General features: G+C 44.7%; 2 protein-coding genes and 1 long non-coding RNA gene across 4 annotated transcripts in view; 2 read left to right on the top strand and 1 right to left on the bottom strand.

Annotated features, from left to right (window-relative positions):
• LOC111078169 overlaps positions 1-18,111 on the top strand; it is a 42,792-nt gene that overhangs the window by 7,695 nt on the left and 16,986 nt on the right. For both annotated transcript variants that reach the window (XM_022372731.2, XM_022372723.2), the window contains exon 2: positions 10,042-10,551. In XM_022372731.2, the coding sequence (XP_022228423.2) occupies positions 10,056-10,551 (496 nt within the window). In that variant the 5' untranslated portion in view covers positions 10,042-10,055. The remainder of the gene's footprint in view (positions 1-10,041; positions 10,552-18,111) is intronic.
• On the bottom strand, positions 4,668-5,694 carry LOC111078192 (nascent polypeptide-associated complex subunit alpha). Its single transcript, XM_022372753.2, has 2 exons — positions 5,585-5,694; positions 4,668-5,524 (listed from the first exon to the last, which is right to left on the bottom strand). The coding sequence occupies exon 2, from the start codon at positions 5,506-5,508 to the stop codon at positions 4,753-4,755; it is 756 nt and encodes a 251-aa protein (XP_022228445.1). The 5' UTR covers positions 5,509-5,524; positions 5,585-5,694; the 3' UTR covers positions 4,668-4,752.
• Positions 6,147-6,827, top strand: LOC111078199. The gene is made up of 3 exons (XR_002608230.2): positions 6,147-6,198; positions 6,259-6,534; positions 6,620-6,827. It is a non-coding gene; the product is annotated as an uncharacterized LOC111078199 (long non-coding RNA).

Raw genomic sequence — 18,111 nt, 5'->3', positions numbered from 1 at the left:
CCCGGGAAGCTTATAATTGGTGGGCCAAATGGATGGCAAACTGCTGCTGTAAAATCCCAAAAGGTTCTACAACTTTCCATGAATTGGTTCTAAGAAAAAAAAAAACACTTTCAAATGAGAGTTTGTTATATTTTCTATCTCATTTCTGTGTAACAATTACAAGAGGCTTATACCTATTAAGAAAATAAATTTGATTTGCATTTCGGTGCTAAAGGATTTCTAGGAATTGTTATTTGCTGAGCCTCGAATCAAATTCCATTGCATTCGATTCAAAGCGAGTTAAATAAACTCAATTATAAAATGTAAATCAATCCCTTTCGACTGCTTTTATTTGATTTCAATGGGAAATGCATTGTATTCAAGCTATTAAAATAATAGCATGCTGAATGGATTTATATTAAAAAAATAATCCTTTAGTTAGGTGTGAACAAAATGTTTAATATATAAACAAATGAATACAAATTGTTTGTATACCTGAAAAAAACCCGTACCCAATAGTATATAGTTTTGGTGGATGAAATTTACGGATTAACATAAGAAAACATTAATTATTTCAATATTTTTTATCAGTTGATAATATAATATAATTAAATATAAGCGAAAATCCATTTGTTTCATATATACATATATACTCTCTAGCTTTCTTTATTGTTAGGCTGTGCAGAAATTGTTCAGACACATATAGATGTAGTAGTTAGTGACTAGAACATGGGCAAAGCAAATCGCGCAACTCTATAAAATTTGTTTTAATGCATTTATCATGAAAGAAGAAAGAAGAAAGAAGAAAGAAGAATATGAAGAAAGCGAATGATTGAATGAATGAATGTTTCATTATATGTATCTATTACTTGAAATTACAAATAAAACTTGGGCAAAATTCAAAAAAGAGTTCGCGCTGAATTAAATAATAATCGAATAAATTTTGTTTCCTAACACGGAACTTCAGAGCTTCAGTAGAAAAACGTCTTTTCATTTCCACTTTAAGAAGTAAAGAATATTCATCAGAATTTCGAATGAAATCCAAACCGTTATCCTTAAAACTGAAATTATTAAAATATTCAAAAGCGTTGTTCAAAAATCTTCATTTCTTTCTTTAGTTTATTGAATTCAAAACCCCTCAGAAGAATAATTATAAGCTGATCCTCCTAACTCGACCAAATTGTGGAATTACCCCAGACTGGCTGCCACTTTTGATAATTGTCCTGCCACACACAGCTGGAGCCACTCTTAGCCCACTCTCAGCCCACTTTCAATTGCCGAATCCAGCTGGCGAGTTATCTAATTGCTTTTCACATTGTGTTCCTCTGTGTGTGTGTGTGTGTGTGTGTGTGTGTGGGGCGGAAATCCCCTTTCATGCTGTGTGGTCCCTAAAAAAAGGGAATTATGAATTGTGTATTTGTAGTCGTAGACGGGTTGAATGGTGCACATTGTGTGGGACGGAAACGGAGTCAGGATGAAAGCGATTTGTTATCCTTTAAGCGGGGGGGCCAAGGATATGCCCCTGCCGCCGTGCATCAATTACACAAAAGGAACTAAGGAAACTTGAGCCTGTCGAGGCCTTAAATCAACTGCCACCTGGCACTCCCACACCCACACCTCCACCTCCCACTCAGGACCTTCATTTTACGCGCTTTTGTGTCAGTCTGGCTCTGTTTGCCTCCTGCTCCAGCGCCAGCTCGATATTCACAATAATAGAGCCCTAAAGAGCTCTAAAGTGCAGGCAAACACCTGCCAAGGCCCCCACTCGAATCCCACTCGAACCCGATCCACAATCCGCACCAAAGGGCAAACACACGCATCAAATCGAATGGCAGAAAGCTTGCCAACACTTCAGACCCAAAAATACTAACTGCGAAATACCCACAGGCAGTGGCAGAAAAGCAACTTTCAACATTTAACCCGACAGATGGAAATGGATATGGAAAAGTCACTGGAGGAGCATGAAGCTACAGCTACAGACTGCCATATCATCGGCGTCATGATTAGCTCAGCAGTCTATATACCCAGAGAGAGAGAGAGAGAGGGAGAGAGAGAGAGGGAGAATCCTAATGTGATGAACAGTGCCAGAGGGGCGACGGCAGCCCACCGAAGCAGAAGCCAGAAACCAAGAAGGGAACGAGACTGAGACCCTAAGCCAAGGCAGGTTTTCATGCTCAGGCGCACATCGGACCGACAGACCGACAGACAGACAGATGGAACAGAATGGAACGGAACTGACGGGAGCGGACAGTCGTAAGGACAATGGTAAATCTTGCAGATTTTGGTCAAGAAATGCGCAACGAAATGTGAAACCCAAATCAACTTGAAAGTGAATAAAAACCACCAAAAAGGAGCAACTTTGCAGGCAAGCCAGCCAACCAGGCCACAAAGGCGAATGAAAAGTTTTTAAATGTTGCGCCCGGACACACCTCCGCCGGCAGGAAGCAAAGGAAATGCCCCAACAGGACCGAGGCTGTGTGCTCTCGAATAAACTGAGAGAAAAGTGGCCCAGAGACTGACGGATCCAAGAGTCGTAGATTTGTGGCAGGGCAAATGGCAAATCCCGCAAAGAAACTCAATAAGGCAGTAGGAAATGCGGAAAAATGTGGGGAGCAGGAAGAGACTTCGAGGACAGCTTGCAACAACTTGTGTGCCATTCTGTGTGGCAGAGCCAAGCACATTGGATTGGCCTCTCAATTGGAGTGGACGTTGAAGTGCCAATAAATTATATTGCCCAGCCGCTGCTCTCTTACTGTCAACTGATTTGTATTTCAGCGGTGTCTTCAATTCCGCTGATTAAAGGCGGCGCGAGCGCGGCCAACTTAATCAATTTCCGGCAAAACCTTTCCGTTCCATTCCGTGCCCGCTCTCTCTGTGTGGGGCACCCTCCTACGGTGTGTGCCCCTCACGGCCCGCTCCGCACAGCCAGCCGACACGCGCGAGCATTTTCCAGCCAAGAAGGAAACAAAGTTTTTACTTTTTGCGCAAATAGCAGAAAGAAGGAACGAAGAAGCGGAGCAGCAGCACGTGCCCAACCAACCCAGCTATATACAATACGGTCTGCTGAATACCCACAATGCAAAACTAAAGCCTTTTTTACGGCTGCTGACGACAGCTGCAAATTAAATAAAATTAAGCCGAAAGTTAGAGCCAGCTATTTATTAAGTGGCTTTTGCGTATTGTCTGTGCCAGGCGAGGCCCAACACAGCCCAGCAGGGCGACAGGATGTCAAGAGATTCAGCCCCCCCTCCTCATTTTAATTGAATGAGTACCTACAGAGCATAGCTTATGAAGCCCCAACCGTCACCAGCAGCAACAGCAGCAGCAGCAGTGTGCCACCTGGCAGCAGTATCAGCAGCAATAGCAGGAGCAGGAACAGAAGTAGGAGCCCACAAAGTAAAAATGCAATCATGGCATCGTCAAAAAATTTGACAAAAATCCTTAAAAGAAAAATAAGCTCTTGGACTATGGCAAACAGCTGGAGCTAAGTGAAGAGTAAACTAAAATGCAACGTCAGCGGCACAAAAGAAAAAGCGATTACCTTTAACCACAAAAAGGAGACGGGGAAAATGCCAGAAAAGGATAGTAACTGCAGCGAGAAAATTGGCAACACTGCGGCCATGAAGATGCAAATGGTAGATAATGTACATAATTTTCTAGGGACAATGGATCATAAAACATTATGTGGAGAACAAGAGATTGAGTCTAAGGCTCCGCCCTGAGCGGCACTCGACACTCGACTTTCGAATAGCAGATTCCTCCCAAAGGGTGTGCCATTTCGAGCCCCTGCTAATATGTAGAGTTCAAAAATGTTTTTAATTTTGTGTCCAAATATTGCTTGCAGCTGTAGCCAAAAAAGAACAAACTGTATTTCAGCTGCAGGCCAGGCTGGAGGGCATTCTACACTTTTTCTGCTGGCAATTTGCCGTTGCTGCCGCTGGCTTAATGCTTTTGAGAGAAATTCTTTTACTCTTTGCTGATTGCTGGCTTCTGGTGTTGTTTAAAACAAAAATAATTGCATGCTTCTACAAAGTTAATAATGAAATGGGAGAGGCTTCTTGGCTGAGAAATAAATTGCTTTTGAAATATGCAGTGAACGGTGGAACGGTTGAGGTGTAGTATTTCCCTGATTAAATTAAGTCTTCGGGGAATTTAACAAGTCTTCTGTGAATCTAACCATAATGTGAGTGATGTGTAATGGAAACTAGCAGGCAGAAATAATAAAAGGACTTCTAGTTATGCACTTAGTAAACTGCCGAGGGCAGCTGGCAATGCGATGTTTCAGTAAACTCTGCCACAGATTGATATGTTTGTGAATTGCTGGCTTAATAATTGATTGGTTCCGAAAATAATTATGCCCAGTCTTACTTCGTTTGACACATGCACAGAGAGCTGCAGAAATAAATGCTTTGGTCTGAATTTGTAGTCAGCAGCTGACTGAATTTTTGTTTGTTGTAATTAGTGGCTATAAGTTGGCTAATTAACCCTAACGATTGATGAGAAAGAGCACTAAGAGGAGTCTAGTGGGCAGGAGGAGCGGAGCACACAGCCGCAGTCCACTCCCTCAAAAGAAATTGCCTTTTTGGCAGGAGCAAAAGCGGCGGCGGCATAAAACACATCGACTGGTGCCTGAGGCAATGGCTGCTTCAGAAACTTAAATAATTTAGCATTAAGTACTGCAATTATAGTTATAATATAAAGATGATCAAATCATTTGTATTTGTTGATACATTCAGTTGTGCATTGTTTAAGTTAAATGAGCAGCGTTTGCGTTTAGCTGCTGGCGACGGTCAGGGCCATGATGGCATTCACCACATCGTTCTCGTTGTCCAGCAGGGCCTTGATGGCCTTCTTGCGCGAGCAGTTGGACTGCATCTGGACCAGTTCGATGTCCTTGACGTCCAGTCCGCTGGCCAGGGACTCGTCAATCTCCGGATCCTCCTTGTCAGTTTCGGCAGCTTGCGCCTTGGCAGAGGCCTCCATCTCGTTCTGCTCTTCTGCGGCGGCGTTCAGGCGATAGCGCTCGGCAGCCTGAGCGGCGGCCGTGTTGACGATGTCCTCGACCTTCACGTCGCCAAAGCACAGATAGGTCTCGCCAATCTTGTACACTTCGGGCTGATCGATATAGAGCAAGATGTTCTTGTTCTTGCGCATGGCCACGCGGCTGACGTTCTCCACGGGCTTCAGGTCGAGCTTCATGAGCAGGCGGCGGGCCTTCTTCTCGCCACGCGACTGCTTATGGATGCCGCTGCTAATGCCCCCGCCTTGGCGCTCCTTCACAGGCACCACAGTCAAATTTTCGGGCACTTCGTCATCCGAGTCCAGGTCATCGTCGGTCGAACCATCGGCCACCTGGGCGTAGTGCTTGGTAATTTCGATCAGTTCCTGCAGCTTTTCGTCGTTCTTCTTCGAGGTGGAAGGACCTGCTGTTTCGTCTAGGGAAATTTTCAGCTTGGCGGCGGCCGCAGCTGCAGCGGCAGTGGCGGCGATTTTAGCAGCGGCCTTCTTCATTTTTTGTTTTTTACCCATCTCGCCTTGCACTTAACTGCAAAATTAAGAATTAAATCGGGGAACAGAGCCCACAAAATATACGCACTATACGCACTTTTTACTTTAGTTGATGCCGGTGCGGAGCAGATCCGAAAAAGAACAATGACAATGTGTTTCCGGAACTTTGACAGCGCTGGCAGTGTTGTCGAGTGTCCGTAGAGCTCGACACTGAACTGTAACTGAGAATGTTCTAGAAGAAGTCATTAAAAAAAAGAATGGGAGAGCACCATACAAGATATGTATACCTAGGGATTGCCAGGAATTTATTTATTGCTAAATAAATTGCAAATTAAAAGCGATTTTTGCCTTTTATTTAATTGATCAGCTGTTCCGCACAGGGTTGCAGTGAAGCTGCGCAATGTGCTCAAAGGCGCAAACAATATTGAGTTATCAAACGAGCGTGGGGTGTGTACACACTGGCCATTTGTTTACATTTTTTTGTGGTTTTCAATATGGCGATCGTCCGTTGCATTTTTATTTGTTTCCTGCGATATTTGTGTTGTGTGTAGCACTGTGTCGCGGCTTTAAGCCCCTTCTAGAACTTTTAATAACTTAATAAATTCTGTTTAATGCGTTCTATACGAAATTGAATGTTCAATTGGCGAAATAGTTGCAGCTGCAGCTGCAGCCGACAGCCACGCGCTATTTGTATTGGCATAGCATAGCAGGGTAATAAAAGTTTTGCGTTAACAAATTTCGAAATTGAAATTGATGATTGAAAATCCGTAGTGCAGACGTGCCAGCTCCCCGAAAAATTCGAGCCGAGCCTGACAAAGCCAATGGATGGAATTTGCAGCAGCAGAAAGCGAAAGTGCAGCTGCTGGTCCCCGCGGCATGTCAGATCCGATCCCCAAGGGGGCTCTGCATTTGTATTTGGTTGGGAAAACACGTAGCTTGTCGCCGGGAGCGGGTGGCAAAAGCCAAACGGAAAACGGAATGAGAATGGAAAATGGCAAAGGAAGTGGAAGTGGAAAAGAAGCTGCGGTTTAATGTCGGCGGCAAGTGGTGAGGCAGGGGGTTGGGTTGGCCCGGTTGACCCTGTGCAACACAAATGTACGTTTGCAGCTGTTTTCATCCATTTTAATTGCAGCTGTGGCAGCAGGATTGTCTGCGGTTCTGGCCACCGAAAGTGCCGCGCAGCACAAACAAGGAAGGAGGCTTCCCGTGGAACCTGCCACCTCTTTTTTGGCAGGCACATTGCCAGCGAAAGTCTGTCCCTGTCTGTACGCACCATAAACATGCATATGAATGAATCCCTAAAGGCTTGGCAAGTTAACCATATTTAAAAGAAAAGAAAAATGCCACACCCTATTAGCGTAGCCATTCCGGGCACTTGTTGCCAGCAATCCGTTGCATATTGCACTCATATCCGATGCCCCCTTGGGATCTGTGTGGCTTAACCCTCGCTGATGCGTTTTTAATTGCTCCGTTCCTTTAATTAAAGTGTGTCCTTGCCCCCTTCCGCAATAATTAAACTTTATCTTCGGGTCACATCCTAATTGAGTCGCATAAATTATGTAATGGGCAGAAGAGAACAGGGAAAAGGACGTTGCAACCGCCTCCGCCACTTGACAAAGTGGCTGCCTTTCACCTTAATTGAATTGAAGAGGCCAACTAATCAGATATTCCCTTTTTGCCAGTCATAAGTTCATATCGGCCAACAGCGCACAGTCCCCCACAATATTACGAGTATAAACTCGAGCTCAAAGGGCTGAAGAAGTTGGCTTTTAACTTTTTGGTCGATTCGATTCGATGGGAGGAGGGGAAAACTTTTTTGGCCTGGCTGGCACGTTCGTCCAATGATTAATTATCCCGCCCCATGTGCTGCAGTGTCATCTGGGGCCGCCGCCGCCGCCACTCCCGGTTCACTTTATTGAGGCTTAGTTTAGCTTTGTAGTTTAGTTTTCCTTTTTGTTTTTCTTGAGGCGCGACGGCCTGCGCATGAAAAATGAACCCAAGCCCACAGGCAGACAGGCGGGCAGGCTGCCAGGCAGGCATCAAGGAGAAGAAACAGTCGCAAGGAGCAGAAGGCACCAAGGAGAGACATCACCACAGTCTGACTGAACCCTGGGTTCTGGGTCTCGGCCCGGAGACGGCTCTGTCAAGGCAATAAAGTCCATTAGAGCAGCCGCTGGGCGGGTGATGGGTGTTGGTGTTGGGTGTTGGGTGTTGGTTGGAGTGAGGCCAAGAATCTGTAACGCATTAATCATGCAAGTTCCCAAGGAATGATTGAAATCATATTATGTACAATGTGATGGGCATGTCCCAGGCATGTTTCCGAGGATACACCAGCAGAATTGAGGCTGTTTGCTTATACATAAAAAGATGTTTCTGTAATTGAGATGTTCGGCAAGATATTTATATGGTACTTAAGATGTCTGTACATACGTGTGTACATATGTATGAACTTAGAAACGGATTATGTACACATGCAGCTTCTTGAAACAGTTATGGGAAGTTTGTCTTAGTTTGATGTTTAAGTTTCTGCTGAAGCCCAAAAGCTAAAGTTAACTATTAGTTTTGTTTGTTTAGCCTTTTGTGAACGAAAGTAAAGAAAGTGCGATGCAAGTGAAACTGAAAGATTTAATTAGAAAATTCTTAAAAATTTAATAGTGTAGAGGCTTCAATATAATATTTGTGCAATTTATTAATATTAGGTAGCGAAAGTACGCGTACGTACATATGTATGTACTATGTAGTAGGTAGGCTGGTATGTAGATTATGTAATAACGATCAGCTCAAGACTAATTGCAAGCGCTAACGGGACGAATTGCCTGTACCCTGTGAAGCAAATCTTCCCATAGAGCGCAGAAGAGAGTGAGTGATAGAAGCAGAGCATCAGCTCAGGGCTGCGTTGCTAAGGCGAGCACAAACGATATCCGGAGCGCGAGAGAATAGCTTTCGTTTCGTGTATGCTGTAACTGCAGCAACTAATTGAAGAAGGTGATGTAGAGGGAGACGAAAGAACTGCCGCTGCCGTGCGTTGGCATACGCAGGTAACAAAATGAATGCACAGTGGACAAATAGTGCAAATAGTGCAAATAGTGAAAAATAATACTGATTCGCATTAGGCTTTGAGAACTAAATATCGTAAACCGTAAGGGAACTTTAAATAAATAACTCCTAATAAAATTTGCACTATATTTATGGCTTGCCTTTAGTTGTGCCATAGTTTCTGTTGCAAAAATTTTGCAAGAAAGGAAACTTAAAGTTTGGATTTAGTGGCCTTTAGTGGAACCCTTGCTCACATGTCTGCCTAAATCCTGCCCGTTTTCTTACACCTAGTTGACAGGTTATTTTATTTGGTTTTCGTGTTAATATTGCTTTCGTCTTGGTCCATAATTTGTTGGTTCCTTTTTGGGCTTGGGCTTAATCTGCCACAGCTCTGCGGCCGAGCTGTTGATGAGATGGAATCCCATTTTGGGGGGCGGTTTTGCGGTTTTCGGAGCGAAAATGAATGTCGGACCCCCATCTGAAATATGTCAACCTTGAGCGTGGTCTGGGGGGGAGGACTGAAGCGCTTATCGCCAAATGACCCAGACGACGAGGACGACAACGACAACCGAGCCTTGTTCCATGGAGCCACCCAACCGAATCCAAACCACCTGCCCCACCGCAAAAAGCCATTCAAGCGGCAAAGAAAATCAATTTCCTTTGCCTTCGGCTTCTGGGTGGGAGGGGGAAGGGGGAGTGGTGAAAGGACACAGAGTCTCGGGGGCAAGCTGAAGTCTGACATTTATTACCATATAGGGAGCCAAGGAGAGTATTCGTAGGACTCTGGTCCTACCGACACAAAAAACCGGGAAACTGCAGCGCGACAAATGTGCACAAACAACAATGCCCCGCCCCACTAAGGGAATCACTCCAGCCAACACCACACCCAACACCCAACACCACCCACCACCACCCAAAAACATTTTCCTTCCCCTTTTAAGGTGCTCCATCCAGCATTGTGCATATTGTGTGAAAATATGAAATATGGAAATGCCGGAAAGCGAAAAGTTGTCCCTGGCACAATAAAATGCAATTTCCCTCAAGAGGCAAACGGGGGCGTGGCACAGTGCTGCGAATATACATTGCTAATTTCCGTTAACAACAAGGAGTATAGCAACCAAATACCATTGTGTGTGTGCGTGTGTGTGTGGGTGGATTCCACTCAGATCATATTCCACACCCACACCCAGCCGCGCCACAACAGCAAGAGCAAGCGCCAAGAGCCAAGGCGGGGCAGAGCAAGGAGTTATTAGTGGCAAAATGTTTGCATACATTTTAGTGCATACATTTTAGTGGGCAAAGAAATATGAGAAGATATGCGGGTATGGGGGTAGAAATGGTGCGATTTTGCACTCAAGGAATTAAATTGAAATTGGGTACTTTTATGAGAAATTATGGGCTGAAAATGGGACTGATAAATATGCGCAAAAAAAGTGCAGCTAAATATATTTACCCTACGAATATTTTTCGACGCCCTGCTAATGAGTCCCCTTACCTCTCCTTGTGGTTTCTTCGCAGGTGTGCCGATTATCATGGCAAGCAATGCAAAACAACAACAGCAAGATCAATGCACAACCAGTGAAGAGTCGCAGCTACAGAGAGTACGATCAGTAGTCGAGGGTCGACCGGCTGGACCCGAGGAATGCGAAGATTGGCCTAAACAGCGATCCGAGCAGCAGCAGCAGCAGCAACAGGAGACGCAGCTCCAGGGGCAGCAACAACGACAGCCGCGCCAACACGAGCTACTGCATCATCCGCGCAAGCCGCTGCCGGCACTTACCGCTCGCGGCCGCCTGCTAGTCAGTGAGGGGGCACGCCGGCGGGAAGTGCGTGGCTGTGGCCGAGCTGGTGCCGAGGGTGGAGTCGGAGTTGGTGGCGGCGTTGGTGGCGGTGGCGGTGGCGGTGGCCTGTTGTGCTGCAGCCTGGACGCACTGAAGCGGCCGGCAAAGCTGCTGCAATTCGGCTTCCTGCTACTGATCCTACTGTTTGCCAGCCATGGAGATCTTGTCCAAGCGGAGGGCAATGTTGGTAAGTGGCCTCCAAAGTGTATTAGCCCATGAGCTCTCCCCAGCCTCTCCCATGGTATCGTATCCATGGGAATAGATTTTCCTTGCCCCCCTGGCCACACGTAACGTGTTGTGTGTTAACTTTTGGCCCGCTCCTCCCATTGTGTGTTGCGGCAAAAACATTTACAAGTTTAATTAAAACTTTGACGCACAAAAAAAACACGCAACACAGCTTCTGCCTCTGCCACTGCCTCCGTGCTGCATCCACCTCTGGGTGTCCTGTCGGCTCCTGGCCCCTTCCTGTGCAAGCAGATTGTCCATATCCATGTGCCACTCCATGTGCCCTGCAAATATGTTTTTAACTCGTTTATCCAGCCCATGCATAATCCAATTGGTAGCGCCAGGGAAAACGGCCCACACACACGGCCTTTTGTGCCTGTGTGTGTGTGCGTGTGTGTGTCTGTGTTTGGGCCAGGAAATGGACTGTACGGCCGGAACTGGACCCAAAAGCCAGCTAAACGAGTTACAGTTGCCAAACGAAATTATGAATGTGCAACAGGCCCCAGCATCATGTCCAGCACCAGAGTCACTCTCCTTTGAGGCAATTATGGGTTTGGTTTGGCTCCAGGCTACACATAGGTGATTTGTGACTAGTACTAGGCGGTGGTCGATTAGTACCCTCAGCTAATTGATTAGCACATCAATTTGTCTGCCTTTGTAAATATTTTCTAATTGAGTTGTCAGGGCCACAGAACAAGACGGAAATTGAGCAGCAGATTGTCTTTTAAGCCTGTTGACTGATAGAAAATGGTAGAGATGAAAGGCAGTATCGGAGTATACCTTTCAGTCATATTAATAGGTTGAAATGTCACTCTTGTTATACCTCCTGAAAATACGGGAATTACATTATTTAGTTTTCCATTAAAATTTGAGTTTTCTTTGAATAAGTGTGGCCAGGCTGCGTTAAAAAAAAAGGTCTACTAAAAGCTAAAACTGTGTTGTTCTTTCCATGCAGTTTATGTACATTTTAATATAGAATTACTATTTAATGGATAAATATATAATAATAGTTTTAACGACATCTTTCTGGGGCTTAAGATTCATCTTTTTCAATCCCTTTGCTTATGTGCAACAGCTGCTCTCCTTTATTTTGTATGTACATTCAGCAAAATAGAATAAAAAAACTTTGATGGAGGACCAATAAACCCTCTCAATAAACCCTCTCTCTGCCGACCCTCCTTAGCTCTATTAAGTCTTAAATTGTTCACCTTTTGACACATTTTTGACTCTCAACTGCCGAACCATTCAAATAAAAACCAACCGAGCGTTAAAACCAATTGCATATTTGACTGCTCATGAATAAACAGAAATATATACATTAATTAATCCGAGTGAGTGTATAACAATTTGATTGATTGCAAAATTGAATTTCCATATAAATACGAGTCCGTATATTTGCTCTTTCACATAGTTTCATTGCATTGCATTGCATTGCCCGCTGTCATAATCTGATTGTGTGCCTTTTGGTTTCCATTTAAGTAATTTCCATATATTCAATTTTCGTAATTATTTCCTCCACTCCACGCATAAGCCCCGCAAGCTGTCACAGATTTTCCCTACCCATCCCATCAAGTCTCAAGTCGTGTTTTGGTTGAGCATTTTCCAGCTTATCATATTCATATTGTGCAAGTTTCTTACGTATTCATGGCAACAGCGGCAGCGGCAGTGGCAGCGGCAGCGGTTGTGGCAGCAACTGGTTTAAGCTCCGCAAGGACTTTGAGTGGGTTGTGGTGTGGGTTGGGGGTTCGAGCTGCCACAGCATCTCACAGCTCGTATCCTGGTCAGGGTAGAGTACAGTTTCACAGCTCGTATCCTGGCCTGGAACAGCTTCGCAGCTCGTATCCTGGTCCAGGGTACAGTCTCGCTGCTCGTATCCCCCTGGTCAGGAGGGTACAGTCTCGCAGCTCGTAACCAGGCGTCGTCGTTGCACCCTCGAAGCTGCCTGTCCTGGGGCATGGGACCTGGCACACTCGCATCACAGCCTCGTATCCGCATCCCGGGCAAGGTACAGCTTCCCTCTGCCATGACAACAACTAGTTGCTGCTGTGGCAACGTCAACAGCAACAGCAGCAGCAGCAGCAGAAGGCATTGCTTTTGTTGGTTTGCCCGCTGCCACTCCCTCCTCTGCTCCTCTGCCCCATGCAAATTTTGCAGCTTTCGCTGCCCACATGCAAACTTAACCAGAGGGGGGGCGGGGGAGTGGAGTGCTGCTCTGCACATCCATTTATGCACAGGCTTGCGCAAATATCAACAGGAGCTAGGTCCTGGGATTTATTGATTGCAACTGGTGATAGCTCCGCCCACATGTCCTGCAGGGAGCTGGATGCTGGATGCTGCTGTCCCCCCCCGTCATCCTGCAGGTGTCTGCCATACACACACACACACACACACACACACACGGGCAAACAGATAAATGTTCTGGCCGTGCAGATGACTGCTCCCGACAATGGGCGACATTGTTGTTGGTCGTGTCATCTATGTATAAATTAGCTGACTGAGGCAAGAGGCATGAAGCATGAGGCGAGGCGCCACCCCAGCAACATCATCATTAGAAGCAACTGATGCTTCACTCCGCTCCGCTCCTCTCCTCTCCACTCCTCTCCTTGGTTGCATATACTCGTGTGTGTGTACATATTTCATGGCAGCCCTTGTCCACGCTGCCACACTGCCACACTGCACCTGCTCCTGCTCCGGCTCTGGTCTGTTGTGCAACTTTTGATGGCAGCACAATAAAATTTAATTAACAGCTTCAGCACGAGGAGGAGAACTGAAGCTGACGCTGACGCTGTGTCGCTGTAGTTGCAGTCCCTTGTGTGCGCTGTGGTGCAGGCATCCCTGTTGCATGCAACAGTCTCACACACATTGACCTTTGGCCGTTAGTCGAGGCGTGACAGGATCAGAGAATGTGCAGAAAACAACTTTATTAAACCGACTGACGTCCCAGGACAAAGGGGCCGGGCCACACCCCAAAACGGTGGCATGGAACTTTATCTGCACGTCCTTGCTGGCATATCTATTAATTTCATTTGTAAAACAAATATTTGCACTCAACGAAAGGGCAGAGCGAGACATGGAGAGGGAGATGCAGAGCGAGCGAGAGAGAGGCAGCTGAGTTTTGTCATATTTTTTGCGCAGTATTTTCCGCATTTTCTGCATTTCATGAAATTCAATTGGAGCCAAAATTAAAATTGCAATCTCTGGCCTGAGGCAGTAACCAGAAACCAGAACCCAGCAGCCGCTGCTGCTGCTGCCTTTTTGCAGCGAATTTGATTTTACATTTTCGCGCATTTTCACATTTCCAAATCAGACCCGAATGCATTATTAATTAGTTTGGCTGTCGGGGGGCTGTCCTGCTGAAAGGCCGGACATTGAGAACCTTTTTTTTTAAATAGATGCAGTGGCGACGTGGACTCAACTAATGCAATTCCCATGTACGGGGCTGGAGCCCCCACCCTCCCTGCCACATTGCGTATACGCCATGAAGTTTTACATCAGCGTAACCACAATTGTTCATAGATGAATGTATATGTATATAGTATGTAAATGTACAGCGGGCTACTGCTCTACAATGGTTGTGTGTGGCTGAGATGCTAATTCCCGCCAGGAAATTCCCATGAATTGCATTTGTGGCGTGCAATTGAAAAGAGCTGTGGCAATGCATTTCAGCGGGTATTACTTAAATCCAATCCACCTGCTGGTTAGCTCTTGAAATTCTACAAATTTTAACGCCTTAAATTCAAAGTTTGTGCTTGTTTTTCTGCAAGCCTGAAAACTTTTATTTGACTATTAAAAAGTGCTCACAGAGCATGTGTCTCGTACAAAAACCAGACCAGAGAAATTTCCTAGAATTTTTCTGCATTTTTTTTTTTTTGAGTAATTCTTTTGGGACTCTGCACTTTGCTTGCTTCTGTTTTTTTTTTGGCAAAATCTCGACAAATCTTTTCTGCACAGCAAAAATCTCTCTAAACCTGTCCATGTTTTTTCATGTTTTTTTTTTTTGCCACTTTTTGCCACTCTCAATCCCTGGGATATATTCTGTTGATCTCCGGGCATCCAATCCAAACTCGCACAAGGCTCTGTCCATGCTTGTTGCAACTTTCAACTGGTTTATTTATTTTTTGTTTTATTTCTGTGCTTGCAACAAATAAGTTTTGCACATGGCCAAAAGCATAATGGATGGATGACTGCGTTGAGTGGCGCAAATGATAGTTGGGTGGGATAGCTGGCCTCCCTTTCGCCTCCAGCCTGCAGCCTGTTTGTGGGGGCGAACTCTTATCGCTGCCGCCCAAGGTTGAGTGGGGTGGAACAGAAAAAATAATTGCTGTAGGACCATTTGAAGCGCTTCTTTTGCCGGGCTCCACGTTAGCCTTTGATCCGGCTGTTCCAGCTTTGATTCCGATTCCGATTCCGACTCCACTCCTGACTCGCCTGACTTTAATACGTTGCCCGTACCCGGACCTCCCTGCGCACATTTATTTCCCAGCCTTTCCCCCGACGGCAATTTAATTTATCAAATGGTGCGGGGCCCATGCCAGTGCCCGTGCCGGGCAAACAACTTGCAACTAATGAAAATGCACTTAATTTGCGCCACGCTCAAGTCATTTGGAACAAATTGCTGTCTGTTTATAAGCAGGAGGAGTATCCACTGTGTTGCAAGTGGCACAACCGCCCCTCCCCGCCCCGCCTTGCATTGTTAGCGTAAACATATTGCCGACATAATCGAAGAGCAGCACAAAAAGAGGAAGGACTCCATCCGTGCACTCGAGTGCTCTCAAAACTTTTGCAAGAGCTCCTTCCATGAATTCGCTCGCTCGGTTGGGTGCCTGCCCTATTACTTTCCGGCTTGTCAACTGATTGCGCGCCCAATTTTCGAGAGGAAAATGTACTGCAGAGAAAATATAGGAGAGAAAAGCCCCCAAAATTTGTCTGCCATTCTGAAAGCGTTTTAAGCGCCGCAATTAATGCCAGCAGGCTCCAAAACGCATTCAGTATCGTATGTATCTTTTGGGGGGGTCTACAAAACGCACTCTGCACACTCGTGCTAGTATCTGCAGTGCTGTGTGTGGTGGCTTAGGACGCACTCTGTAGCTGTAACTGGGGGCTGTTGCCATTAGCAAGTTGCCACAGGAACAGAAAGGCATTTTCAGATTTATGCCAGTTTTCAGTTTAAGTTTTCCCTGAGTGGATTTTGACCGGGCAAAAGTGGAAAAAGCTTACAGTTTTGGATGGCAATTTGTTGCTTAATTTGTGGGCAAATATTTCCCAGGAAAATGTACACTTGAAAGTAAAGAAATTCCTCAAATAACTTGATGTAAATAAGGGAAAATTGTAAGGGCCGCACTCGCCACAAAAGGAGAGCTTAAATTTTTCCTTTCTTTTATTTTTATTTGCAGAAATTCTCTGAGCTCTTCTCAAAAAATGTTCAAAGAATGACTTTTGATGCTAAAAAAAATATGTATATAAAATGTCAGTCATATATATAGAAGTGCTTTGAAGTTTGAACAATTTTGTTTGAAATATTTATGGGCTATTGAAATTGCCACAAAATAAATGCAGAGTAAATTTCTATAATTCAATAAATATTTTACCACATAAATGAAATATAGGAATTTTGTGTGCGTTGCTATAGCATTATGTCGTCTCTCTAATCCATTCATGGCTGCAATTTGTGGCAGCCTCGTGTGTGGTAGCCATGCTGGAAATTCAATTATGTGGCCATTGGAGCACATGATGGCCGCCGCCTGTGCCAGTGCTGTCTTCCATCAATACTTGAGGCAAGTTAATTAAACTTTCCGTTCTGAAAGGCCAGATGAAGATGTAATTAAGAGATAAAACTCAGACAATGAAGCACACACACACATATCATCTATACAGCCTTCTATATGTACAATATATGTACCTGTGCTGTCTCAGGCCAAAGGAGCAATGAGAGACTGAAGAGGTCTTCTCCTGTCCTGTGCTGTCCTTGCCAGCCAACTGTATCCCATTTAAAGATAAGCAATCGAGCAGAAACAAAAGATATTGAATGGGCAATGAAGCATTTCCAGACACGCCCACGCCCACACCGACACCGACACCACCAAGCAATCCGCCCGAGTGGCAGCAAAAATTGCAGATAATCACGAAAGCGAGAGAGAAAAATGAGCAAGCAGCTGGGCGAATGACAAAAGCCTGGCTAATGAATAATAACCGTAATCATCGTTAAGATTCAGGCACATCAAAATATACAATAACCAAATAAATAATAACAATAAAAGATCTAGACACAATGAATGGCCTCGACGCGATGGTACCCAGTAGATACGCGGAATTTTCTTTGGCTAAAATAACAATAATAATAAATTAAGGTAATTAATTGAAGGCTTCACAAAGTGTCCTTTGCTTTTGCTCGACATCCAATTAAAGCAACAAATAGATTCCAATTTATTTAACTGAGTGTGTAAAATATGGGAAACAATTCCTGTGTTTCGTTTTTAAATAGAGATTGAAATATTTGCATTATTGCGAACTAAATTGAGTTTTAAAATAATCTTTTTATTTGGTTTTTAAGTGTTTTTCGCATTCCTAAGAACATTTTTTCCTCTTATTGCTCTCTTTATTTGTATTTTCTGTTGTCTTTCTGTAATTTGTAATACAAAATATCATTAATTTGAGCCACATATAAATCCCCCATATTGCACGGCCAAGACTTCAAAATCTCCTTAAAATTCATGAGGATTTTCGTAAGCTTACTCGACGACACTTCCAAACAAGTTTAATGGATATATTAGCCACCTTCTATTACACTTCTATTCACTGTCATGCCAGCTGCCCTTCTTTCTGTTGTGCGGTGCGGTAAGTGATGTATACCGAGCCCCAAACAGTCAGTCCCCTGATGCCCCGCACGCGGGTAATGGGCAGCGAAATTTGTTGTCTGGCGGCGGGCATCGACATCTGAAGAGGCGGCCAAATTGGCAGTGTGGGAATGTCATAAAAATTAACGTGGCATCGTAAATATTTCGACGTTGCGCCACATACATATATGGGCAATGTTATATTTGAGTGAAAATATGCGTAAAATTGTTCAAAAAGAACACACACACACACACAAAAAACAAACACACTGAAAAATACAAAATAAAAAATATACAAAACAAAAGTGTAGAGGAAAAAACGAGGAAAATGGCGAGGCAACTGGTTGCTATACCCCAACGGCTGCTTCCCTCTCTGTTTTTTTTATTTCGGATTATTATTTCCTCATATGGAAAAATGGGTGTGGCCCCCACCACCACCACCAGCACCAGTCGGACAGCCGCAAGGCAAATCCCAGCAATTACTTTGTTGGCACTTTGTTTTCGGGTCTGGTCTCTGGTCTGCCTTTTGAAGTTACAATGCCATTTTTGTGGCTTTTTATTCGCTCGCCTTTGGTTGGGGCATTTTCCATTAGACCATTTTTAAATGGGACAGAAACTACTAGAAACCATTCATATGTTGCATGGTAATGTATGTAAATGTGTTTATTTGACACTGAAATGGGGGGAGC

Source organism: Drosophila obscura, unplaced genomic scaffold (assembly GCF_018151105.1).
Source record: "Drosophila obscura isolate BZ-5 IFL unplaced genomic scaffold, ASM1815110v1 contig_200, whole genome shotgun sequence".
NCBI classification, from domain to species: Eukaryota; Metazoa; Arthropoda; class Insecta; order Diptera; family Drosophilidae; genus Drosophila; species Drosophila obscura.
The sequence above is the reverse complement of the archived record's forward strand: the minus strand, read 5'-3'. Positions and strand labels throughout refer to the sequence as shown.